Here is a 27,980-nt window from a genome sequence, read left to right as displayed (position 1 = left end):
GTATAGTTAGCATTTTGACACCACAGGTTTTATGCAGAATTTATTGGAATTAGGTAGTGAAAATTACATCTTTTCTGAAACATTCAAGTTTTTAACTTCTACAAGGAATAAGGAGAGAAAGCACCCAAACATTTATAAAGCAAATTCTCCCAATTACTGCAATATCCCGTATGTAGTAATAAGTTGCTGTTTGGACCCACTGCAGGGCTTAGAAGGTCAGGAGTGCCATTTGGATGCTATGTCACATTTGCAGAGATCCTGATGTACCAGTACAGTGGAAACCTGAAAGAAGTGACCCTATTTTGGAGACTACACCTTCAAGGAATTTATTCATGGGTGTAGCTGGAAGTTTGAGCCTACATTTTGATGGAGGAATTAATGCATAGCCAATGTAAACATTTTCGATTTTATTTTCTCACAAATGTGTTGTTTTGTAGGACATTTTTCTTCGTATCCAGTACATGAAACTAAGGAAATGTACCCCAATGTTTTATTTTGCTGTTTCTCTTGTTCAAAATTACTCCCACTTAGGCCGAAATCTGATCTTAGTCAGCATGGTAGGGCCCAAAAGCAAAGAAATACCCTGTAGTTTTCAGAATATAACTTCAACTTAGGCCTCAACTTTTCTTAGTAAGACAACCTCTTTAATATGCATTTACTACACAAGTAAAGTATGCACAGAAGTACAATGTATTGTTCTATCTAACACAGTTGTGAACTTCGGAATTTTTTTTTTTTGGAATGCAATAATTTTTAATAAATATATTTATTAACTTAAAGAAAATCTTACATTTCCAAACAATATCAAAAGATGAAATTTGGAACGACGTGTATATAAATGTGTGCAGGTTACAGGTTCTGCTCTTGATCCTTTTTCCTCTTAGACAGTTCCGAGAGCCCCTCCTGGATATAATAAACAGACCACGAGTCCTTTTTTTCTTCTGCCTTTGTCAATGCTTCTTTGAAGATCCGCTCTGCATCCACCAAGCGCTCTGTACCAGGAGAACATTATTGCTTTAGATGTACGATTGACAAGAGAAGATTATTTTCTTCTATAATGTACCATAAAGGATACACCATCTCATTCATCAGGTTGCTGATTCGTAATACAGAGTCTAAATGTCTAACGTAAGGAACATATACACACACACACATATGATGATTTCGGTTTAATATATATATATATATGTGTTCCAACCAACATCGGTTAAATATCTTTAGTAAAAGTTTGTATAACACATCATAAGAAAGGGTTACGTGTGCTATCATCAGCCTCCTGTATGTACTATGAATACATCTTCTAACAAATGGTACAGAGACTTGTAATATATACCTTGATGTAAGAGGATCATTGCCATGTTACCAAGTATAACATGCTGATTAGCGTGCTCCGTCTTTTGTGCTAAGTCATGTGCTTGCTTTATAAAGGTAAATGCTTCATCATAGCGGCCCTGAGCTTCCAGCACTGTAGCCAGGTCACTGAGTAGAGTCACAGTCTGTATGACACAACAGATAGAAAACATGAGACCAATATAACAAGCATAGATTAATATCAACAAATATTGTGAAAATATAAAGTTATTGCATCCTTAAAGAGAACCTTTCACCTCCCCAAACATGTGCAGCTGAGTGCCGCATGTTAGGGCCTGTTCACATCACCGTTCGCTTTCCGTTCCGGGTTACGCCGGAGGTTTCCGTCGGGTGAACCCCGCAACGGAAAGTGAAACCACAGCTTTTGATTCCGTCGTTAAAATGGAAACCTACCGGAATGGTGACGAACGGAAACCATTAGCGATGTTTCCGTCACCATTGATATCAATGGTGACTGAAACGGAAACTGTGGTATCACTTTAACATTCCGTTGCGGGGTTCACCCGAAGGAAACCTCCGACGGAACCCTGGAACGGAAAGCGAACGGTGATGTGAACAGGCCCTTATAGGAAAGGCTTCACAAACCCATGTCTCACGTAAAATTATTTTTCTAACTCCCTCCGTTATTTACATATCGGTGCCGTTATATTTGGCGCCCAATATGTAAATAAGCCCCATAACAGTCAATGGGGCGTTCCTAACTAAAAGGCAAGGGGGCGTGATGTCTCCGCTCTGACACTGTCCAATCAGCTGCGGATAGTGTCAGGGCGGCTAGCGCTGTGTTCTCTTCCGCGTGGTTGTTGTGCTGCAGAGGGCTGCAGTGGGCACGCACATCGACGGATGTAAGTAGATCTCCTCTTCTCCTTGTCTCGTTCCGTGGCGGGGGGAGTGGTGATGTCGATGTGCGAGCGAACGGCCGCACACACTATCTGCAGCACAAACGCCAAGTCTGAGTGTTTTCGCGGGAGGGAACAAGGCGCAAGCCGTTCTGACACTGTCCGCAGCTGATTGGACTGTGTCAGAGCGGAGACATCACGCCCCCTTGCCTTTTAGTTAGTTAGAAACACCCCATTGACTGTTCACCGGCTTATTTACATATCGGGCGCCAAATATAACGGCACTGATATGTAAATAACGGGGGGGGGTTACAAAAATAATTTTACGTGAGACAGGGTTTGTGAAGCCTTTCCTATAACCTGCTGCACATGTTTGGAGAGGTGAAAGGTTCTCTTCACGCAATTACTTAGGCATTCTTTAAGGTCTTAAGCCAATATAGGAAAAACAATTCGTAGTTAATTTAATTGGTTATAAGATAAATTATATTATTATTAGTGACCCAGGCATTTTAAAGACGTAAATTAAGGGCCAGTGACATGAGAGGTTGTATACTGTGCCTGCATTAACCCCTTAACGCTCCATGACCTACTATTAGGTCATGCTAACTGTAGCGTTCGCGCTCAGTGACCTAATAGTAGGTCATGGAGTAAACACGGCGCCGTTCGCGCGGGGCGCGTTCATGAGCTGTTTCCGACAGCAGACTATCACTGCTCAATGTGCCGGGACCGATCGCGGAGCTCCCCCGCCGATTAACCCCTCAGAAGCTGCATTCAATAGCGATCGCGGCTTCTTAGGGGTTAATCCGCCATCGCCGGCCTGCTACATGACAGCGGCCGGCGATGGTGACTATGGCAACCGGACACCAAACAATGCAGTCCGGCTATGCCATAGACGGAAGCCTAGTGGGTCCTGAAAACGTCAGGACCCACTATGCTTGCTGTCAGTGAGTAGCTGACAGTTCTAATACACTGCACTACGCATGTAGTGCAGTGTATTAGAATAGCGATCAGGGCCTCCTGCCCTCAAGTCCCCTAGTGGGACAAAGTAATAAAGTTAAAAAAAAGTTAAAAAAAGATGTGTGAAAATAAAAGTTTTAAAAAGTAATAAAAGTCCCCCTTTTTACCTTATCAGTCCTTTATTATTAATAAAAATATATAAACAAACAAATAAACTGTACATAATTGGTATCGCCGCGTCCGTAACGGCCTGAACTACAAAATTATTTCATTATTTATCCCGCACGGTGAACGCCGTAAAATAAAATAATAATAAACCGTACCACAATCACAATTGTTTGGTCACTTCACCTCCCAAAAAATGGAATAAAAAGAGATCAAAAAGTCGCATGTACCGAAAAATGGTACTGATAGAAACTACAGTTCGTTACGCAAAAAATAAGTCCTCGCACGGCTTTATTGATTGAAAAATAAAAATGTTCTGGCTCTTAGAATAAGGTAACACAAAAAGTGAATGATTGTTTACAAAACGTATTTTATTGTGCAAACGCCATAAGACATAAAAAAAAAAACTATAAACATCTGGTATCGCCGTAATCGTATCGCCCCACAGAATAAAGTGAATATGTCATTTATAGCGCACGGTGAACGCTGTAAAAAAAAAAGAATAAAAAAACAATAGCAGAATTGCTGTTTTTTAGTCACCACGCCACCTAAAAATAGAATAAAAACTGATCAAAAAGCCGCATGCACCCCAAGAAAACTACAATGCATTCCTCAAGGGGTCTAGTTTCCAAATTGGGGTCACTTTTGGGGGGTTTCCAATGTTTTGGCACCACAAGACCTCTTCAAACCGGACATGGTGCCTAATAAAAAAAGAGGCCTCAAAATCCACTAGGTGCTCCTTTGCTTCGGAGGCCGGGGCTTCAGTCCATTACCGCACTAGGGCCACATGTGGGATATTTCTCAAAACTGCAGAATCTGGGCAATGCGTATAAGGCCTCATTCACACGGCAGGGTTTCCCGGCTGGGTGCCGGCCGTTCATAAATCGGCCGGCACCCGGCTGCATTAGGAATGATAGACCCCTAATGGGGCTATTCACACGACCGATTTTTTGACGGCCGGAAAATCCGGCCGTCAAAAAATAGGACATGCTCTATCTTTGCCCGGGCACCCGGCCGCCCGGCTCCCATAGAAGTCTATGGGGCCGGGTATTACACGGCCATCACCGGAATGTGTTCCGAGTGATGGCCGGGTTTCCCGGCGCTTGCGCTCTATCTCCTCCTCCTCACAGCACAGAGTGCATGTGAGGAGGAAGAGTTGATGCCATTCTGACGAATGGCATCGCTGTACACGGTGTGGCAGGGCCGGGGTGTACAGCAGGTGGAAGGGAGCGCTGCGCTGGCTCCCTTCCCCTGCTTGTTAAAAGCACCCTGGCTCGGCGACACCTTCGATGGCGCCGCTAGTAGTAGTAGCAGCAGCTGCTGCGGCTGCTACTACTGTAGCGACGCCACTATAGCAGAGCAGGGAGGTATCTCCCCGCTCTGCTATGTGCAAGCCGCACTTTAGCTCCTTGAAGGAGCGGAATACCCGTGTTTTCGGGGATTCCGCTCCTGGACAGAGCGCTTGATGTCTCTGTCCATATCTGGGCAGTGACATCAGGGGAAACTCCTGAAGCGGAATCCCCGAACACATGGGGATTCCCCTTCAGGAGCTGCCGCTGATGTCACTGTCCGTATCTGCCCGGCCCGGCACGGATGCATAACTTTATGCAAACCGGCCGGGCAAAATGGCCGATTTTACCGGCCGACACTCGGGCTCGGGAACGACCCGGTCGTGTGAATCCCGCCTTAAGTTGCGTTTCTCTGATAAATCCTTTTGTGTTATAAAAAAAATGGTATAAAGAGGATTTTCTGACAAAAAAAAAAAGTAAATTTCACCTCTACTTTGCTCTAAATTTCTGTGAAACACCTAAAGGGTTCATAAACTTTCTAAATGCTGTTGTGAATACTTTGAGGGGTCTAGTTTCTAAAATGGGGTGTTTGATAGGGGTTTCTAATATATGGGCCCCTCAAAACAACTTCAGAACTGAACTGGAACCTAAAAAAATAAATAAATGAGGCAATACTTCGCTTCTTACATTATACTGATAATGAGCCGTGCCCACCCCGAGATGACCGCAGTTTTGACCGTTTGTATAAACGGAGACCCCTATTAGACCGTTCCAGTGCCCGGTTTTCCCAAGCATACACCCCCGAGAAGTGTATTTCTATTGATGAGTCCCTGGTACATTTTAAAGGGAGGGTTCAATTCCGCGAGTACCTGGCGGGTAAGAGGGCAAGGTATGGCGTGAAGATGTATAAGCTGTGCGAGAGTGCATCAGGGTATACCTACAGGTTTAGGATAAATGAAGGAAAGGCCACCCCCAAACCAGACTGCATCCTGGACTACAATAGGTACATGGGAGGGATGGACTTGTCAAATCATGTCCTGAAGCCCTACAGCGCCATGCGGTGTGGTATAAGAAGCCGGCCGGGCACATCATACAGATGGCATTGTACAATGCGTACGTGCTACGTCGATGTGCAGGCCAGAGGGGAACTTTCCTGGAATTTCAAGATCTAATCTTTAGGGACCAGGAAGGGGGGGCACCCAGTACTTCTGGAAGCGGGGCCACACGCATCGTACCAGGGCAACACTTTCCAGGAGAAGTTCCCCAAACCGGTGGAAAGGGAAAGAGTCAAAAGAGGTGCAGAGTCTGCTATAAGAGGGGGATAAGGAAGAACACAATATACCAATGTGACACGTGTCCCGAAAAACCAGGGCTCTGTATAAAAGATTGTTTTAAAATGTATCATACATCCCTTGATTTTTAATTTACCCTGATGCACTCCGCACAGCTTACCCCCCTCATCTTTCCCTTCTGAGCCCTGCCGTATGCCCAGGCAGCTGATAACAGCCACATGTAGGGTATTGCCGTACCTGGGAGAACCCACATTACAGTTTATGAGGTGTATATCTCCGGTGGCACATGCTGGGCACACTATATCGGACACTGACATGCCATATATATATATAAAATTGCAAATCTCACACTGCACCATCTGCTGCGCATTATCTTTTACACAATACCTGTGGGGTCAAAATGCTGACTACACCTCTAGATGAATGTCTTAAGGGGTGTAGTTTTTAAAATGGGGTCACTTCTCGGGGGTTTCAACTGTACTGGTACCTCAGGGGCTTCTGCATACATGACTTCGCACTAGAAAATCCCCAGTAGGCCAAATGGTGGTCCTTTCCTTCTAAGCCCTCCCATGGGCCCAAACGGCAGTTTATCACCACAAATGGGGTATTGCCGCACTAAGGACAAATTGGGCAACAAAATGGGGTATGTTGTTCCTTGTGAAAATAAGAAATTTTGATCAAAAATTACATCTTATTGTAAAAAATATCATTTTTTTCATTTCACAGCCCAATTCAAATAGGTGCTGTGAAAAAACTGTGCGGTCAAAATGATAACAAAAACCATAAATGAATTCCTTGAAGGGTGTAGTTTCCACAATGGGGTCACTTCTGGTGGGTTTCCATTGTTTTGTCACCTCAACACCTCTTCAAACCTGGCATGCTGCCTAAAATATATTCTAATAAAAAAGAGGCCTCAAAATGCACTAGGTGCTTCTTTGCTTCTAGGGCTTGTGTTTTAGTCCACGAGCGCAGTAGGGCCACATGTGGGACATTTCTAAAAACTGCAGAATCTGGACAATACATATTTAGTAGTATTTCTCTGGTAAAACCTTCTGTGTTACAGAGAAAAATTTAATAAAATTGAAATTCAGCAGAAAAAATGAAATTTGCAAATTTCATTTCCACTTTGCTTTAATTCCTGTGAAATGCCTGAAGGGTTAAAAAACTTTCTATATGCTGTTTTGAATACTTTGAGGGGTCTAGTTTTTAAAATGGGGTGTTTATGGGCGTTTCTAATAAATAGGCCACTCAAATCCACTTCAGAACTGAACAGGTACCTTAAATAAAAGGCTTTTGAAATTTTCTTAAGAATATGAGAAATTGCTGTTTATGTTCTAAGCCTTGTAACGTCCAAGAAAAATAAAAGAATGTTCAAAAAACGATGCCAATCAAAAGTAGACATATGGGAAATGTGAACTAGTAACTATTTTGGGTGGTATAACCGTCTGTTTTACAAGCAGATGCATTTAAATTCTGAAAAATGCTATTTTTTGTAAATTTTCTCTAAATTTTGTAATTTTTCACAAATAAAGACTGAATATATCGACCAAATTTTACCACGAACATGAAGCCCAAAGTGTCACGAGAAAACAATCTCAGAATCGCTTGGATAGGTTTAAGCATTCCGACGTTATTACCACATAAAGTGAAATATGTCAGATTTGAAAAATGGGCTCTGAGCCTTAAGGCCAAAACTAGGCTGCGTCCTTAAGGGGTTAAACTGAAAAGTACATATGGGAGGTGCATTGAGGAGAGAGCCCCATGCATCAGCTGCTCTCAGCCAATCAGCATTGCTGCAAACAATCCCAATAACGCTGACTGGTTGAGACACAGGGCTATCCTCCCAATGATCCTCCCAAACATCCTCTTCAATTGGATGCAGGATATTATACAACCTTTTACTAAAACGGAGTGCATTATGATCTTGCCATTATGACTCTCAATAAATACTAGGGCCTTGCATTATTATTAAAAGAGTATTTCTACTTTAAAAATAAACCCCCCTGAGATATCTTCCTGTGTAAATTATTTTAGGGGAATGTATCGTCAATTTTATTTTAGTTTCATAAATGAAACTTAAGTATGTTGGAGAGAAATAATGTGTTTTGTTTTTTTATGCTGAAGCTATTTATTTAATGACACCACCCTGGGGACTATAGGAGGCACACGTTCCTGTCTTGTCTGGGTGCCGCAGGGTGTGCCTGCTTTATGCAAGTTGTATAGAATGGGAGCTGAAGGGGTTTTCCGGTCTTTAAAAACAAAATGCCACCTGTAAATGCAAGGTCCAGAAACACCTTAAATGGACAGTGTCCATAGACTAATTAAAACGACAGCCCCAGAATTGGGCTGTAGTAGGGCCAGCAGGTGGCGGTGTAAACCCTACTTGTCACCAAGGGATTTGACTTGGGGCTACTCTGGGAGTGGAGTCTAAGGAAACCCCCAGTCTTCACCCTTTAACCCCTGTACAGGCATGTGGAGTTTGCTGCGGGGGAACTCCAGGTCGCTACCTCCGGGGTAGTCACCCTTGGTGATGGCTGATGTTGGAAGAGGCAAAGTAAGGCTTTGTTCACATCTGCGCCAGGGTCCCGTTCCGATGGAGCTTTCCGTCGGAACAGGACCCTGACTGACACAAACCAAAAGGTTTCCGTTTCCATCACCATTGATTTGTTTCCGTTTGTCTCAGTCGTGCAAGGGTTCCGTCGTTCTGATGGAATCAATAGCGTAGTCGACTACGCTATTGATTCAGTCGAAACCCTTGCACAACGGAGACGATCGGAAACCATTGACATTTTTCAAGGACCGTGATCTGTGCAATTCTCTTCAGCTGTAATCCAGAAGTATTTTCTTCAAATGTGGATGTAAATGAGGAACAAAAAAGAGGCGGCATATTTTCTCATACGCCATGAATACAAGTATGTATGGTAGAACATGCGGCGTATTTGAAATATGGGCATAAAAATACAGCAGTGTGAATAGCAACATCAGCTTTCCATTTAGGATCTTCCAAATATTGAGCTAATTCAGATATATACATGTGTGAATGAGGCCTAGAGCTGGATTCACACGCACACGCACACACAGCGTTTACTTGCATTTTCAATGGTATTTTTCAATGCCTTTTTTGTTGCCAAAAACTGCTGTGGTCGGAGGTTACTGTAAAGTCTATAGTAAAATAAGTGTTTTTGGGGTCAGTGGCGTTATTTTTCAAAATCCAATATGCTCTAGGTATGGCGTTTAAAAACTCTTGAAATGCATGGCGTTTTTTATATGCATTTTAAAACGCTGGAAAAGTGTGTGTGAAACTGAAGTTTTGTTTTCACCTGTGGGTGCAGCTCTCCTTGTTCCTCTCTACAGATCTGTAGGGCTTTCTCATACATTGTCTGGGCATGCATGAGCTGCGAGTTGGCTACTAAGTAACGTGCATAAGAATCCAGGCACAAGCCAAGAAGCAGCCGCGTATTTGTCCTTTCTTCTGCTGTAAAGCAAATAAGAATATTTTATATTCAAACAGCAATGGCTTTATTGGTTATGGAAAACATAAGTTAGATGTCACAATAAACATACATCAAACAATATATAATGTAAATATTCAACTACAATGTTAATAATCCAATCACCAATCTGATGATTGCGAACAATAACTCACGTCTATGGTACTAAAGTAGTTCGCAGCAACCAACGGAAATGTGTTCCAGCAGATGGACTTCATTATTGATTAAAAAATGTGCACCTTGATTGATTCACTTCAAAAATCTCTTAGGATATAAACCTCAGTATATAAAGAATCTAGTCTGGAAATAAAAAAATGAGTGCTCTGTGCTGCACATTCGCTTTATTCACTTGCAGACTGCACGCTCCATACATTTTAATATGGGGCAGAGTAGGGGGAGACTTGGATTATAGGAGCCTTGTACTCCCTCCTTGCTCAGAGAAAAAAGTAAGATTGAGACAAATTTAAAATAACTTGAATATTTTAAGACAAACAGGGAATTGCAAGCTGTATGTGTAGAAAGAACTCGCTAGTTAAAGGGGTTTCCCCATAATTATCATTTATCACCTATCCAAAGGACAGATGATAAATGTCTAAGGGAAAGGCCACACGGAGCGGCAAATCTGCCAAACTGCCACCATGTGCGATGCGGCTGTCAAATTGCACGGTAATAGCCGTGTGTTGTTGCGGGTAAAGCGACCCTTTGCCTGCAAAATCATGTGTGGCTATAAAGGGTGTATTCATTAATGGTCGCACGATTTTGTAGTTAACGGGGCCGTTTTACCCGCAACAACACGTGGCTATTAACTAGCAATTCGACAGCTGCGACGAACATGGCTGTTGGCCACATGGCGCCGGGTTAGTGCAGCTCCGTGTGGAGTTACCCTAATCAGTGTCGGTGCGACTCCTGGGACCCCCACCGACCCTGAGATGTAAATAGAGCGGTACTGCACATGCTCGCACATCGCTCAATTCACTATATATTGTGCTACTGGAGATTGTGCTCCATTCACATAGGGTACCCTCGTTCTCAGGATCGGTGGGGTCCCAGCGGTCGGACCCCCAAAGATCAAACATTTATCCCCCATCCTGTGGATAGGTGTTAAATGAGGAGTATGATAAAACGCCTTTAAAGGGGTAATCTGATCACAGACAAGTCCTTTAATCTGAGACCCGCCACAGGTCCAGCTGCCCGATTCCCTTGAAAACCAGCTATTTTTGACCAGGAAAAGTTAATGTACCACATACACTGAATGGCCACTTTGGGACACCTGCCCTTTCATGATTGAAGATTCCTTGTATGGAAATTAGACACGTGACCCCGGAGTGCGGCAGGAAAATTAAGTGAGCACATTTTCTGTGCATTCGTTTCAGTGTGAATCCACATTATAATGGGAAAATCGAGCGATCTGAGCGACTTCAAATGAGGCATGGTCATCGGTGCTAGGCTACCTGGGACCAGTATTTTATTTACAAAACTGCCAACTTTGTGGGGTTTACTCATCCAATGGTGTTGAAAGTATACTAAGAATGGTGTGTTCAAGGTAAAACATCCACGAATAGGGATCCTGTGGACGTCAACAACTGGTCAAGCAAAGGGGTCAGAGGAGAAGCTCAAGAATCGTTCTGACGAACCATCAATATTCCTGCAGAATGATTTCAGCACCTAGTGGATCTATGCCATGACAGATTGCTGTAATTCTGAAGGCCAAAGTAGGTCCAGCGTGCTACTAGATGGGCATCTCTAACAAAGTGGGGGCAAATTTTACTGTCCGTAGTCACATTTAGCCAGCTATTGAAATATATATCAACATAGAGAGAAGTAAAAGTAACATTCAAAACATCTTTATAATATTGATGCTAAAAATAGAAAATCGCTAAACTACAATAAATCACGGTTTTAGACAAATCGAATTCACAATGAGCACTGGTAGTATTTTTGCAGATCATCAAGTGTGTGTTCTATGTAAACTAAATGTATCCCACCTGTCAAGATCTCCTCAGACAAATCCTTTTCCTTTTCAATCTTTTCATTCAGACTCATAATGCAGAACTGGAATCCTGATACCGCCAAATCTTTCCTAAGGAAAAGTTAAGAATGACGTCAGTGAGAATAATTGTGAAATGGAGCTGTCAGGTGAAAACACCTCAGCTGCAGGTATCCTCTACTAGTAGAGGTTACCATTTTTCTTCTAGTTAGAGTTCATCTATAGATAACAGAGAGCAGAGGGTTTACACAGTGCTGCTGTTGGCTCTGGGTAAGGCCTTATTCAGACGAGCGTGTCCGTTTTCTTGACTGTATTTAATGCATTTCAGTTTTGTTGGCCATCAGGGTTTGTTCCGTGTGCCATCAGTTTTTGATGTCAGTGTTGGTGCACATTTTTTTTATTTTTATTTTTTCTCTGCATTGCTTTAGCAACTGGTGCGTGAATCACGGACCCATAGACTTGAATGGGCGATGTGATCCACGAAACGGACCAGAATAGGTGCTGCAGCAAGTTTCAAGCAATGGAAATACGCTGCGTGAAAAATCGCTGACATCTGAATAGCCCCATTGAATTGCATAGGACCGCGTGCTGTCCGTTCTTTTAACGGACAGCACACGGACATATACAACGTTCGTCTGAATAAGACCTAACAGAGGGAGGTCTTGATCTGGGGTCCACTCTCTTTTATGTTTAGCATTGATTAACATTAAAGGGGTTGTCCAGGCTATGGGCTATTTTTGATACTGATGATCTATCCACAGGATAGTTCATCAGTATATGATCAGTGGGGGTCCGACAATCAGACTCATACAGAGATGGAATACGGCACATACAACCCCATAGAGAATGCGAACGGGAGCCATTCCATTGACTATAGTGTACGCCGTCTGTGTGGGAACGGTGCATGCGCCGCTCCCACACAGTCCAAAAGGAAGGTCTTCGGCAGAGGTCTTCGGCAGAGCGACGTCCGGCGCCATTTTCATGTGGACCGGAAGCCGCGGCCGGACAGTAAGATGACTACTTCCGGTCGCGGCTTCCGTCCATATGTTCAGAAACAAGGACTAGGAGCGGCAGCGGCAGGAGAAGGTAAGGTATGTTTGTGTATGTGATGTGTGTATATGTTCGTGTTATACTCTGTGATTACCACTGTATCTAATCCTCTTACACTGTGCATTCGCTCAAAAAATGGCGGCACACAGTGTAGGAGGTTTAAACATTCAACCCCCTCCTTTCTCCTGGCACTAGCCAGGATAAAGGAGGGAGGATTGTTTGAGTACACTAGAGCGAGTGTGTCTTCTCCAATTTTGCAGCATAAAGCAATGAGGTTGCTTTACCACATGCCAATGCTGCAATTTTGGGAATTGCTCCCTCTAGTGACCAGCACATGGAAATGTTATAAATTAGAATCTAATTTCTAATAATTCCTGACTTGTGACAAAATTAAAAAAATTAGAACATTGTGTAATCCTTTATATACTAACAGTTTAACTTAAAAAAAATATATATATTTTTCTAGCGACACATTACCTTTAATGTGTGAGGGACATGATGGGTTTAATGATTTAAAGAGGCTCTGTCACCACATTATAAATGCCCTATATTCTACATAATGTCATCAGCGCTGTAATGTAGATTACAGCAGTGTTTTTTATTTAGAAAAACGATCATTTTTGACGGAGTTATGACCTATATTAGCTTTATGCAAATGAGTTTCTTAATGCCCAGGGCGTGTTTTACTTTTCGACCAAGTGGGCGTTGTACAGAGGAGTGTATGATGCTGACCAATCAGTGACCAATCAGCGTCATACACTTCTCTCCATTCATTTACACAGCACATAGTGATCTTACTAGATCACTATGTGCAGCCACATACACACACATTAACGTTACTCAAGTGTCCTGACAATGAATAGACATTACCTCCAGCCAGGACAGGATGTGTATTCCAATAAAAAAAAAATTCCATAGATATGCCAATATGTGGTGCCCAGCTTGTGCCACCATAACAGGACGGCTCTCTAATTATTATTCTGTGTTTCCCGGTTTTAGAAACACCCCACATGTGGCCCTAATCCTTTGCCTGGACATTTGACAGGGCTCAGGAGTGAAAAAGTACCATGCGAAATTGAGACCTAATTTGGCGACTTACAAAGTATTGGTTCCCAATTGTAGAGGCTCAGATGTGAAATAATAAAAGAAACCCCTGAGAAGTGACCCCATTTTGGAAACTACGACTCGATAAATCGCCTATTGAAACAGAAGAACTGTTCGCCTCGGGCACAACCGCATATTTTTATTTCCTGACTTACTGGAACCTTAACTAATTTTATTTTTTCATAGACGTAGTGATATGAGGGCTGTTTTTTTTTGCGGGTTGAGCTGTCGTTATTATTGGTACCATTTTGGGGTATGTGCGACTTTTTGATCACTTTTTATCCTTTTTTTTGAGATGCAAGGTGACCAAAAAACAGCAATTCTGGCATCGTTTTTTAGTTTTTTTTATACAACGTTCACCATGCGTTATAAATTACATGTTACCTTTATTCTGCGGGTCAGTACGATTCCGGCGATACCTAATTTATAGCACTTTTTTATGTTTTACAACTTTTTGCACAATAAAATTCCTTTTGTAAAAAGAATGCATTTTTTCCTTCGCCAAGTTGTGAGAACCACAACTTTTTATTTTTTCCATCGACGGAGGTGTATGAGGGCTTGTTTTTTGCGAGACGAGCTATAGTTTTTATAGGTACCATTTTTGGATACATGCGACTTTTTGATCACTTTTTATTTCCATGTTTGTAGGGCAAAGTGACCAAAAAACAGTTTTTTACGCCGTTTACCTCATGGAATAAATAACATAATATTTTTATACCTTAGGCCGTTTCGGTCGCGGCGATACCAAATGTGTATGGTTTATTCATTTTTTTCAATAATAAAGAACTTGATAAGGGAAAAATGGCGATTGTGTCTTATTTTATTACTTTAAACTTTTATTATATTTTTTACAACTTTTTTTTACACTTTTCTTTAGTTCCAGTAGGGGACTTGAAGGTCGAACTGTCAGATTTTCTTTCTAATACATTGCACTACATATGTAGTGCAATGTATTAGATCTGTCAGTCATTCACTGACAGCACGCCGATTAGGCTTGGCCTTGGGGCGGGGCCTAATCGGCTTCTGTAATGGAGAAGAAAGAGGCCATTGTTAGGTCTCCTGTTGCCATAGTAGCAGTTGGCAGCCATGCGATTGCAGGGCACAGCTGCAGATCTGCTGACAACCACAAAGATGCGTTCGATCGCTGCATCTAAGGGGTTAATGGCAGGGATCGGAACTAGCTCCGGTTCCTGCTGTTACAGGTGGATGTCAGCTGTAACATACAGCTGACATCCACCGCTGACGACACAAGCTCATCTCTTGAGCCGGCGCCACCTTGCCGATTGCTACGGAAGCCTTTAAGGCCCCGCCTCCGGGCAGGGGCTGGAAGTTCTCTGTACCAGAGGCAGACCAGGAGGCCACAATTAGGCATCTGGTTGCCATTGCAGCCACCGAAACCGCGGCGATTTCAATGCTGGGGTACCGATGAGCTGCAAACACCTTAAATGCAGCGATCGCTTTTGACCGGTGAATTTAAGGTTTAATGGCAGGGATCGAAGCTATCTTCGGTCCCCGCCATTACAGCAGGGTGTCAGCTGTAAGATACAGTTGACATCCGGGGATGATAGAACCGACTCAGCTTGTCGGGAAGGGATTAACATTACTTTATTTTTTTTAACTTATTTTTAAACTTTCATGTACTGGCATATATCTATATGCCAGTACATTAGCCGGTGTACTGATAGTACACAGGCAGTTGTTAGGACATACCTAAGCATGCCCTAACAACAGGAAATATGGTAAGACAGCCCTGATGTCCTTCAATGGACCCTAGGCTGTCTGCCCATATATGGTATATCCCTCGATTGTGTCACTGGGATTCCCTGTGATGCGATCCAAGGGGCATACCCATCCTCATTTTCTCCTTGAATGCTGCGATCAGCTTTGATCGCAGCAGTCAAAGAAATAGCGGCGGATATGAGCGGTTGCTCTGATCTCTGCTGCTGGAGCGGGGCTGCGGCTGTGTAATACAGCCATCGCCCCGCTCCTGACAACAAGTGCGTGCGTGGTCAGCGCTGCAATAATGAGCGGCGGCGCAGGCCCTGTAGTCAGAGAACATGGCGGTGTTTTGCAGTGCACCCCCCATGTTCTCTGTCTTCAGCGCCAGCGCTCATTAGTGCAGCGCCGGCTGCATCATCTCATGCTGACCGCGCTCGCACTTGTCAGGAGCGGGGCAATTGCTGTATTACACAGTCGAGGCTCCGCTCTGAATAAATCCATGTGTTACAATACTAAGCTGTGCGGCCGCACTGCTTAGTATCGAAATACATTAATTAATTGTGTTGAACCGTTTCAGGGTGCACGGCATCGAAATAGTATCGATATTTAATCATTAATTCAGTAAGGCCCCCAACCTGTACAACCACTTTAATTGGTATATATATAAAAATATAATCTGAATATATAATGTGAAGTTTTCAAATGTGACTTACTGGTTAAGAGCAGCGTAAATACTAGACAGTTTGAGTGAAATCTCAATAAATGAATTGGCATCCTGCGAGAACAACGAAAAAAAATTAAAATCCGGCAATAAAACATCCTATTCCCAATGCTGCAATGGTTGTCTATATTTTGAACAGTATAATAGAACATCACTTCATTTAAAAACGACACTGATGAGACTGCAGTCACATGCGGCAGATTTTGTTAAAGAAATTTCTCCGACTGAAAATCCATTTCCATTCTCCTGAACAGAACTTGCAGAAACAACCCCAGTCAGATGACTGGAACTGATTTTCAGTCGCAGAAATTTCTACAACAAAATCTGACACGTGTGAATCCTTGTACTCAACACCTTTTCTTTATTTACTAACAAAGTTTTAACATTTTTAAAGAGAAGACACTCTAAGCCAGGGGTCTCAAGCACGCGGCCCGCGGGCCGCATGCGGCCCCTGGGGCTGTCATCTGCGGCCCGCAGGACACAGAGCCGCTAGTATCGGCTCTGCTCCGAGACTCTAGAATTCCCTGACATCGCTGTCCACATATGAACAGTGATGTCTGGGGCTTCCACAGAGCCAGAGTCCCGGGCAGAGCGCTAGTACAGGCTCTGCTCCGGGACTCTGTGGAATTCCCTGACATCGCTGCCCATATATGGACAGTGTGTCAGGGTCTTGCCCAGAGCGGAGCAGAGCGCTGGTGTCGGCTCTGCTCCTGGACTCTGTGGAATTCCCTGACATCGCTGTCCACATATGAACAGCGATGTCTGGGGCTTCCCCAGAGCCGAAGTCCCGAGCAGAGCGCTGGTGTCGGCTCTGCTCCGGGACTCTGTGGAATTCCCTGACATCGCTGTCCACATATGAACAGCGATGTCTGGGGCTTCCCCAGAGCCGGAGTCCCGAGCAGAGCGCTAGTACAGGCTCTGCTCCGGGACTCTGTGGAATTCCCTGACATCGCTGCCCATATGTGGACAGTGTGTCAGGGTCTTCCCCAGAGCGGAGTCCCGGGCAGAGCGCTATTATCGGCTCTGCTCCGGGACTCTGGGGAAGCCTCTGACATCGCTGTCCATACATCGACAATGATGTCAGGGGCTTCCCCAGAGCAGGAGTCCCAGTGATGTCAGGAGCACAGCTGGAGTCCCAGGAAGAGCCTACTATTGCTCTGCCTGGGACTCCAGCTCTGGGGTTGCCCCTGACATCTCTGTCCATATATGGACAGTGATGTCAGGAGCAGAGCTGGAATCCCAGGCAGAGTGCCAGAAGCGGCTCTGCTCCGGGACTCCAGCTCTGGGCAAGCCCCTGACATCACTGTGGCAGCATCTGCAGAGGGCACTGTGGCAGCATCTACAGAGGGCACTGTGGCAGAATGTACAGAAGGCACTGTGGCAGCCTCTACAGAGGACATTGTGGCAGCCTCTACAGAGGGCACTGTGGCAGCCTCTACAGACGGCACTGTGGCAGCCTCTACAGACGGCACTGTGGCAGCCTCTACAGAGGGCACTGTGGCAGCCTCTACAGAGGGCACTGTGGCAGACTCTACAGAGGGCACTGTGGCAGCCTCTACAGAGGGCACTGTGGCATTATCTACAAGTGGGTGTGTGGCAGTATCTGAAGAGGACACTGGCATTATCTAGGGGTGTGTTGCATTATCTACAGAGGGCACTGTGGCCTTATCTACAGAGGGCACTGTGGCCTTATCTACAGAGGGCACTGTGGCCTTATCTACAGAGGGCACTGTGGCCTTATCTAGGGGTGTGTTGCATTATCTACAGAGGGCACTGCGGCAGCATCCACAGAGGGCACTGCGGCAGCATCCACAGAGGGCACTGCGGCACTATCTAAAAAGGGGCTGCCCAATCTTGACATGTGTGCTAACTGAGCCGCCGGACTGCATTTAGCGACACAAACTGGAAAGCTGGATTGTTGAAATAAGCACGTGGAGAAATATCTCAAATTTTAAACCTAGCGCTATTATTATAGTAATGTAGTATTATTATTCTAGTAATATAGTGTTATAGTAGTTCAAATAACTAATTGATTAACAATAATTTTGTATTATATGGGTGTACGCCTAGTCAAAAATCATAAAAGGGGTTTTCCTCTCCTGACAGGTCTATTTAAATAAATAATTGTATTTCCCATGAAAAATCAATTCTGGAACATATTTTCTTAGAACTCTGTGTTGTGCCATTCCTCTGTTATTCTTCCTAGAAATGTATGAAAAAATTGACAACTCGGTGTTACCATTCCCCTTGCCCCTACAGTCTCCCTCTATCAGCCCTGACTGGACATTGTCAGTGGGTGTGGGGACAACCCCCAACCGGAAAAACTCGGTTATCATTTGTTTCATACATTTCTAGGAGTATTAACAGAGGAATGGCACAAAGCAGAGCTCTAAGAAAAGATGCTCCAGAATTATTATTTCATAGGGAATGCAATTTACTAAAACAGACATGTCAGGAGAGGCGACAGGTCAGGGCACGTTCACGCGGCTTATTCTTAGGTGTATTTGAGCTTAAAACCACTGCTTGGGACCACCGTCCACCTTCCTCCGATAACCTGTGAGTGTCCGAACCACGTATCAATACGCGCCACAAGCCAATGCTTATCAAGTCTGAAGGCATCCAGTACCTTACAATGGGATGTTTTTATTCTTTTTAAACAAGGTTTCTCCTCTCAGTAATATGAAGGTTACACATTCATACATATGTATTCTGAATCATCAAATAAAAAATGACAAATGAGGCGACAATAATTGAAACAGTATTTACCTGTTTGATTCCTCCATCGATCATGTATACCAACGTGGTCTTAAATAACTTCTCTGCCTATTTTTCGGGGAAAAAAAATAAAAATGTTAGTCAGTAGATTTAAAAGAAAATCTGTCACAAGAATATGGCGTCCTATTTCAAGACATAATATAATTTTATATTAGACGGCACAACAAATATTGTACTGTTGAGTTAATGACCTCTAACATAGAATATAGCGGACTTGTATTCACAAGGAGAGCCCTCCCCCACCTGCCGCTACACAGCGGCCATCAATTAATGTTTTGGGGGTGGGAAGAGGCAAGGGAGACCAATGATTACAGCGGACTCCTAACTACGAGTGTCCTGTATTTTTTTATTAGCGGCTATTATATATACAGGAGAATATTTTTTTCTGCAGGTTGGTATAATAACTCAGCGGACCGGTCATTATAATATGCGAAAATAGGTCACCCTATTCTGATGACAGATCCGCTTTAACTTAAAGGGGTTTTCTTATCCGCAGGACACAATGTTTAAACCCTTTGGCACCTCACCGAACAGGTGTCATGAGTCCCTTGTTCCTCCTCATCCACCTGAGAATTGACGTTTCCTTCAAACTCTATGGGAGTTAAGGAAACAGCCAGGATATGGGTGGCAGACCCAAATTTCACATATTTCAGGAATATATATATATGTATATAAATACACACACTTAATAATTCTATAGACCAAGTAGATGCTAGCTGCAATCACTGAACAGGCCCCTATATACTGTCTGTTCCCTTCCGAGGAGGTGGACATGCATCATCTATTAATAACCAGTAACATGACATCATTTATTTCACAGCTTTGATTAGAGCAACGGACCGGACCCTTGTGGATGATCCCTGAGCGCTTTTTAGTTACATTTGTCATATACAGCTCTGTTTGCCATCGTTTTCAGTAATAAATCCTTTCCAAACTGTAGGTTTAACTGAAACTGTGATCTTCCAGATACGAAATCATTATGTGAATTGAGTCCAATTTATTATCTGACCCTGTAAATAAATGTCCAGAAAACGTCATCATACAGCAGTGCTTTGTGTTTATACATCCACAAATTTTTCCCCGTAGAAATGTTCCTATCACAGCTAAATATTTATAAATGCCCTGTTCAGACCGACGTCCCAATAATGATTTATCGGAAAGCACGTGCCATTGGACCTAAACGGAGCCTAAGCCAACACTATTTTTGCCATAAAAATCTGGGTTCTCCCTGTTTTTTAGTTATTCAGTATGTGAGTTTTTAACAAGGCACAACGAAACCAAACTAGTGTTGAGTATGTGTGTGCCTGTCATAAGGGAGGACGCCGTTCACACTCACACTATCATATTCGCCTCTCAGAAATGCCAGGTTTGCCATCTGAAAAGAAAGACAAATAATGATTCCGTAGTCTACATTGATTTGTGCACACCTATAATATAGTTACAACTAACTTTTAAAGGGGTTTTCCACAATACACTAGGATGCCATATCACTCGATATGCCATCATTTTCTTATAGGTGATGTTCTTACAGCAGTGATCCCAAAAACCAGTCTCTTTAGCTGTTTTCAGACACAACACAACCAGGCATTGTGTCAGGTCAGGAACGTAGGAAAAAAAAATCTTGACGTAAACTTGGACTGTGCCTAACCTAGTGCTGCAGCCCCTCCATACAGATCATACGAGTCCCAGCAGTCGGAACCACCACCAATCAGACATATCTGACTAGCGATTGTCTATGGTGGCAAAGCCCTTCTCATTACTTGGAGATACTGCCATACATTCCTTTAAAATAGCCAGAACACAAGAAACAATGGGTGAACCTGCCGGAATAAATTAGGGAACTGATTCAATAGAAATTCCTTAAAAATAGTCTTACTAACGGAATGGAAATATTTAGCAGCAAAATACTTACGCTATTATTATAATATCAGGGGACTGCTATACGTGCAACTCTAGATTCACCTAAGGCTATGTTCACATCCGCATGAAGTGCTACTTTACCCCGTCAAAACAGTGGACATCTCGGTGTAACCCGAGTGACCCCATTATAAGTCAATGGGGTCTGTCAGACACTGTGGATGTCCGTCGTGCAACGGATCGTCACAGCAATGTGGCATTCTGTTAGAAAAGGAAGCACAATGCAGATGGTAACAGAGCCTAAGGCCCAGTTCACACAGCGTTTTTAGGCGCTGATTTTGACATGGGGACCGCGCCGAAAAACGCCCCAAATCTTCCTTTGAGAGGTAGAGGCATTTTTTTCCCGGCAATTCTTGTCCGCTCGCGGAAAAAAATACTTCAGGCTCAGTTCACACACCATTTTTTGGCGCCGATTTCGACCTGGACACTGAATCGGAATCGGCCCCAAAAAAACGCCCCAAATCTCCCTCCATTTATTTCAATAGGAGGTAAAGGCATTTTTTTCCCAGGCGGTTTTATACACTTGTGGAAAATAAAAGCGTCATACCCCATCTTAGAGAGGTTTCTGCTTCTGAACCCCCATTGACATAAATGGGAGGCAGGAAAAACCTGAGCTGACATTTGACACGGTTTTTCCATTTGCTAAATATAATATGACTAAGAAAAACACTTTCATTTAAAAATTTGCCTCAAAAATCCAGAAAGAAATTTTGAGTCATTTTTTTTCTGCAAGACAAAAAGCGCTGTGTGCACATACCCTAAGACAAACATCCATTATTGATGACAATAGTACAATGTCACACTACATAACCAGAATAATTTTAGGGCAGTGAATAAAAAAAATTAAAATGTAACCTACCAGATCGTAAGTGTAAATAATGGCCCTTTTGCTTTCACACTCATGTGCCAGGCGTAGAGTCTTGTGTAAAACCTCTTCTGCTTCTTCCATTTCACCTTTCATAATACTAAGCTAAGGCAGAAAAACAATTCCAACCATATTAAAGTGATGCCTAAAACACTTACACCGAGCATATGATCTATCCTGGAATTAAAGAGGCTCTGTCACCACATTATAAGTGCCCTATCTCCTATATAAGGAGATCGGCGCTATAATGTAGGTGACAGCAGTGCTTTTTATTTAGATTTATCCTAATGAGTGCTTAATGCCCAAGTGGGCGTGTTTTTACTTCAGACCAAGTGGGCGTTGTACAGGGGAGTGTATGACGCCGACCAATCAGCGTCATGCACTCCTCTCCATTCATTTAGTCAGCGCATAGGGATCCTTTTAGATCCTTATGTGCTGTCTTATACGAACACATTAACAATACTGAAGTGTTTAGACAGTGAATAGACATTCCACGGGATGTCTATTCACAATCTCTGCACGTTACTCTGTCTGTGGTAGTTACAGCAGAGGAAGCGTAATCTCGCGAGATCTCGCAGTAAATGACAGGTTACAACGAGATCACGCTTCCTCTGCTGTAACTACCATAGAAATAGTAACGAAGTGCAGGGATTGTGAATAGACATCCCGTGGAATGTCTATTCACTGTCTAAACACTTCAGTATTGTTAATGTGTTAGTATAAGACAGCACATAAGGATCTAGCAGGATCCCTATGCGCTGAGTAAATTAATGGAGAGGAGTGCATGATGCTGATTGGTCAGCATCATACACTCCCCTGTACAACGCCCACTTGGTCTAAAGTAAAAATACGCCCACTTTGGCATTAAGCAACTCATTAGCATAAATCTAAAATCGCTAATAAAGTGGTAAAAATAGATCGTTTTTCTAAATAAAAAGCATTGCTGTCACCTACATTACAGCGCCCATCTCCTTATGTAGGAGACAGGACACTTATAGTGTGGTGACAGAGCCTCTTTAAAGAACCGTAGGCTAATGAGCATAAGAGTCTTCATTCCTCAAGTCTTTTTGAGTTTACCCCGCCTCTTTACTTTTGATTGACAGCTCCTCGCCTTTCCCCAGCACACAAAATCCCACGCTTGTGCATTGATGTCCTCTTCTGGTGTGTGCGCACAAAGGGACACCGGATTATTACGATTAAAGGTGCAAAATGTTTGCAGACCATTATTTACAGTCGGAGGAGGAGTTTGGGAGAGGGTATAACGGTAATGAACTTTTGATAGCAGCCGCCAGTGAGGGATGAGTAATGTTCAATAGGTGAAATGCTGGTGACAGGTTCCCTTTAACCTTTTTCCACTGCCGAGGATGCATCTAATCTGTATCACTGACTTTAACCCTACGTCGTAATAATAGTACATCACGGTGAAAGGGCCGTTCCAGCGAAATCGCCGTACTATTATGGCGCAGTGATGGTGTTGTGGCTTTTTAACCCCTTAGATGACACGCCAATAGTGACCACGGCACCTAAGTGATTTTACAGAAGGAGAGGCTCCCTCTGCTAGCCCATCGTCACCCCGCGATGCACACCTTGATCCTTTTATGATGCTAGGAGTCCCTGCCTTCCCGCGGAACTGCTGTTCCGGACTGAACAAAATGATACAGTATGGAACAGCAGTTCTGCGGCAGGGACTCCTAGCATCATAAAATGTCTATGATGCCAGGAGTCCCGTTCACCTGTACCGTGGTCGGGCTGGAAAATCCAGCCGAGACTCGGACCATTTTTCACGGCCCGATCTCAGTCGTGTGCAATGCCAATATGTGTCTCAGAAGTTGCAAGAAACCTAGATCAGCAGTTGTGAGGATTAACTAGCTAAATACTATATATAAAGGGGTTCTACCGGACTTTAAAGTTTAGAAAAGGTCATCGATGTTTGACCAGTGGGGGTTCGACCTCCAGGACCCGACAATCAAAACAATTAAGGGGCCACGTCACTCCTGTGATGGGCTGTGGCTGTACCGGGTACTACAACTCGTCCCATTCACTTGAATAGGACAAGGTGCAGTACATGGAGCACCGTATTTCCTTCATTGCGTTAATTAGCGGGGGTCCCAGAGGTCAGACATGCAGCTCTCAAAAATTTATGTACCATACTGAGGGTAGGCCATGAATGTTTAAGGGGTTCTCCAGGCATTTTATATTAATGGCCCATTCTTAGGATAGGCCATCAATATTAGATCGATGGGGGTCCAATTTCTGATACCCCTGCCGATCAGCTGATCAAATGAGCCGCAGTGTTGGTCACCGAAACCACTTCAATGTTTACCAGGAACGGCGCCGTACACATCCTTAGCGGTTATGCCTCCGATTGCACCTCAGTCCCATTCACTTGCATGGCACCAGAACTAAAATCCTAGGCACAGCCGCTATAGATGTGTACATCGCTGTGCCTGTAAACTTGGAAAAGGCGGCAGCGATGAAAACTGCGTTTCCATCCATCAGCTGAACAGCGGGGGGTCCCCGGGAATCAGAACCCCATCAATCTGATATTGAAGACCTATCCGAAGGCTAGGCCATCAATATAAAATTCCCGGAGAACCCCTTTAAATAAATGTATACAATAAGAGAACAGAGTATTTACAATTAATTCCGCTTGCATCTCACCTTCGCTTTCTTCAAATGATAGATGATATTTTCTTCTGCTAGTGTGAGCCCTTCATCCTTGTCCTCCACGAGTTTAGAGAAGAGAGAAAATGCTGAAAATCAATGTAAATGGTAAAGTCTTTCTAGCTGGTATAAAAGAACAATACACAAGATGTCAGACAAACATGGAAACGCCAGGTCATCCTGATATAAACTGAAGACAATCTGTCAGGGCCCCGCGAGATGTTCTGTAATGAGACATTAGATGGATCCAAAGGTCAAAACTCTGCACTTATATTTTAGAATTCAAAGGTTTGTACAGGGGACGTCCCATCAATAAATATGACATCTCTTACAGATCACACAAAACAACCATTTTTTTAATTGAATTATTTAACCCCTTAATACTGAAGGTATTTTGCACCTTATTCACATATTTTTTACGTTTTTCCATCGTCGGTTTTAAAGAGCTATAACTTATTTATTTTTTCGTCTACATAGCTGTGTAAGGGCTTTTTTTTGCGGGACAAGTTGTAATTTTCAATAGCACCATTTTGGGGTACATATAATTTATAGATTAACTTTTTACTAACTTTTGTGGTGGGGTACTGGAAAAAAATGGAAATTTTGACACCGTTTACCGTGTGGTATCAATAACATAATAATTCATCGGGTCGTTACGATTGCGGCAATATTTATATAGGTTTTTTATGTTTTACTACTTTTACGCAGTAAAAACACTTTTTTTTCGAAACTATTTGTTTTTGTGTCGCAATGTTCTAAGAGCTATAACTTTTTTACTTTTCTGCTGACATAGCTGTATGAGGGCTTTTTTTTTTGCGGGACGACTTTTAGTTTTTATTGGTACCATTTTGGAATACATGCGACTGTTTGATCACTTTTTATCACATTTTTTTTAAGGCAGCATGAACAGAAAACAGCATTTCTGGCATTTTTTTATTTTATATTTTACGGCGTTCACCATGCGGGTTAAATAATGTAATCGTTTTATAGTTGGAGTAGTTACAGACGAGGCGATACCAAATATGAGTAACTTTTTTATTTTATTTTTTCATAATAAAGTATTTTGTAAGGGGAAAAAGTGGGTTTTTAATTATTTTTACTTGGGACTTTTATTTATTTATATCAAACTTTATTTGTTTAACTTTTTTTTTTAGTCCCACTAGGGGACTTCACTATGCGATCTTTTAATCGGTTTTGTAATACACTGCAATACTTCTGTATTGCAGCATATTATTGCCTGTCAGTGTAAAACTGACAGGCATCTGTTACGCCATGCCTCAGGCAATCACTAAAGGCAGACCTGGGGACCTTTGTTAGGCCCGCAGGCTGCCATAGAAACTATCAACATCCCGCGATGCACACGTGTTGCCAGTGGGGTGAGAGAGGGAGCTTCCTCCCTCTAAAACCACTCAGATGCGGCGCTCGCTATTGAGCGCCGCATCTGAGGGGTTAAATATGATCGGAAACCACTGCTAGTGGTCTCCGATCGTTGCCCTGAAGCACGAAGCTGTTCGCAACAGCCCATGCTTCAGTAGCACCCCGCACGATGCCTAAAAAGTTATTCTGAAGTACAATACCAGAACCAAGCTCAGTACATAAATACAGCACTAGAACCAAGATCAGTACATAAATACAGCACCAGAACAAAACTGAGTACATAAATACAATACCAGAACAAAGCTCAGTACATAAATACAGCACCAGAACAAAGCGCAGTACATAAATACAGCACCAGAACAAAACTGAGTACATAAATACAGCACCAGAACAAAGCGCAGTACATAAATACAGCACCAGAACAAAACTGAGTACATAAATACAGCACCAGAACAAAGCTCAGTACATAAATACAACACTAGAACAAAACTGAGTACATAAATACAGCACCAGAACAAAGCTCAGTACATAAATACAGGTCCAGAACAAATACAGCTCCGTACAGAGATTTGCAAATTCAGTTTAACCCCTGCCATATAAGTTTGTACGACATAAAACGAAAGCTCCCAGTATAGCCTGAACAATGGTTAGGATATGCTGGGAGTTGATGTTTCAAAAAAAGAAAGATACACCCATCATCTTGCGGCAGATCATAGAGTGACTATAGGAGTACTAGGATCAATCACAGGGAGAATAAACATTTACATTGAGTGACTCACAGGTGACGCCTCAGATTATTTTTCGTTCTTTTTCTCTTTTCTTCTCCATCCGGACCATACCTCTATGATGACTTCTCCCGGTCACAGCCCATTTCTGCAGTTTGCCGCTCAGATGTCCTCAGCTCCTCACTTTTCCAACATTTCCCCACCAATAAACGTAGAGAAAATTCTCATGGTGCCACATTCCATGCCCCTGACTATAAAAGTGTATCACACACTGCGCCCCTGAATATAATAGCACCATACACTGTACCCCTGAATATAATAGCACCATACACTGTACTCCTGAATATAATAGCACCATACACTGTACTCCTGAATATAATAGCACCATACACTGTACCCCTGAATATAATAGTACCATACACTGTACCCCTGAATATAATAGTACCATACACTGTACTCCTGAATATAATAGTACCATACTCTGTCCCCATTAAATTGTGTCAAACACTGTAAAGTAAAACACCACACACACTAACAATGCCCCCTGTAGATGCGCCAGTCACAATGCCCTCTGTAGATAGCACCAGCCACAATGCCCCCTGTAGATGGCACCAGCCACAATGCCCTCTGTAGATAGCGCCAGCCACAATGCCCCCTGTAGATGGCACCAGCCACAATGCCCTCTGTAGATAGCGCCAGCCACAATGCCCCCTGGCCACAGTAAAAAAAAACAAAAAACATTCTCGCCTGTCCCCATTCCCACACCGTCCTCCAGCGACATAGCAATGGGAAGTAACCAGGCAGCGTTATCCGGGGGTAACCAGCGCAATAGTAATCAATTTTATCCGTATCCTAAGGACGTGGATACAATTGGGTGACAAGTCCCGCTTCACCCCGATTCTCCGAAACGGCTGTAGTTTTAACAACCGTTTTGGGAGAACCGGAGTGAACTGGACCCGCTTTCAGCCTCGGGCACGTGCCCAGATTGCCCTCATTGTAATCCGCCCCTGCATACACTGATGACCTATCCGGTGAATAGGTCATCAGTTGTCCGGAAGTGGACAACCCCTTTAAGGGGTTAAAAGAAAGAAAAAAGTTGCTTGCTGCATTGTGTTTTTTTAAAAATCTTTATCCATAGATATAGTCCATCTCCACAAATATACTCTGGGCAGGATGGGCTCACCTGCTGCACTCAGTAGGAAGAAGGGAGGACGTGTGCTGCTGTTATAGGACCCATCCTGCCGCCCTGGGTTCAGCACACATACATATGATATAGTGGGGGCCCCCAGCCTGGTACGAGCAGGAGCCCTCCTGCAGCTCCTGTGTGCAGCCTGGCACCCTGCTCTATACACACTACTCACACGCTGCACTACCCTCAGAAGCATCGTCCTGTGTGTCATGTGACCGCCACCATCAGTCATGTGACAACTACACAGCCAATGAAATGTGTATGACGAGGTTTAGGAGCGCCCATGTACAGTCAGGGAAGTACTGTAAGAACCGACGTCTCTCATCATATGAATAGACTTTAACGCCCCCTGCAGGTAAGATCGTGAAGCGGCGTAGTAATTAGCAATGCGGCTCGTTCACTGGTTTTTGCTGCTAGACGGTGCCGGTGACCTTCATGACTTCCATTGTCCGGGTGTTTGAAGTAATGCCCGTGATATGTAATTGT

At 43.4% G+C, this 27,980-nt stretch overlaps 2 protein-coding genes across 5 annotated transcripts in view; one reads left to right on the top strand and one right to left on the bottom strand.

Annotated features, from left to right (window-relative positions):
* Positions 1-27: 27 nt before the first annotated feature.
* Positions 28-27,748, bottom strand: TTC19 (tetratricopeptide repeat domain 19). Of its 4 annotated transcripts, none has more exons than XM_075854372.1 (10): positions 27,489-27,748; positions 24,201-24,292; positions 21,534-21,644; positions 20,094-20,132; positions 18,749-18,805; positions 15,975-16,036; positions 11,387-11,481; positions 9,231-9,385; positions 1,334-1,496; positions 28-992 (listed from the first exon to the last, which is right to left on the bottom strand). In XM_075854372.1, the coding sequence occupies exons 1-10, from the start codon at positions 27,724-27,726 to the stop codon at positions 850-852; spliced, it is 1,155 nt and encodes a 384-aa protein (XP_075710487.1). In that variant the 5' UTR covers positions 27,727-27,748; the 3' UTR covers positions 28-849. The 4 variants fall into 4 exon arrangements, with proteins under 4 accessions (XP_075710487.1, XP_075710490.1, XP_075710489.1 ...); XM_075854375.1 differs by having other exon boundaries at positions 27,667-27,689; XM_075854374.1 differs by having other exon boundaries at positions 24,201-24,263; positions 27,489-27,578.
* The window catches only part of ZSWIM7 (zinc finger SWIM-type containing 7), a 90,648-nt gene continuing 90,405 nt past the window's right edge, over positions 27,738-27,980 (top strand). Inside the window, exon 1 of the mRNA XM_075854377.1 lies at positions 27,738-27,849. The gene's annotated coding sequence lies outside the window, so the exon portion shown is untranslated. The remainder of the gene's footprint in view (positions 27,850-27,980) is intronic.

Source organism: Rhinoderma darwinii, chromosome 2 (genome assembly GCF_050947455.1).
Source record: "Rhinoderma darwinii isolate aRhiDar2 chromosome 2, aRhiDar2.hap1, whole genome shotgun sequence".
Lineage (NCBI taxonomy): Eukaryota > Metazoa > Chordata > Amphibia > Anura > Rhinodermatidae > Rhinoderma > Rhinoderma darwinii.
The sequence above is the reverse complement of the archived record's forward strand: the minus strand, read 5'-3'. Positions and strand labels throughout refer to the sequence as shown.

Coding starts and splice junctions, on each gene's coding strand:
- TTC19 (XM_075854372.1), bottom strand. CDS start 27,726: ATGACTGATGGTGGCGGTCACATGACACACAGGACGATGCTTCTGAGG. Junction 20,133..21,533: donor TTATTTACACTTACGATCTG/GTAGGTTACATT, acceptor CTTTCTTTTCAG/ATGGCAAACCTGGCATTTCT. Junction 1,497..9,230: donor AAGGAGAGCTGCACCCACAG/GTGAAAACAAAA, acceptor TGTGTCATACAG/ACTGTGACTCTACTCAGTGA.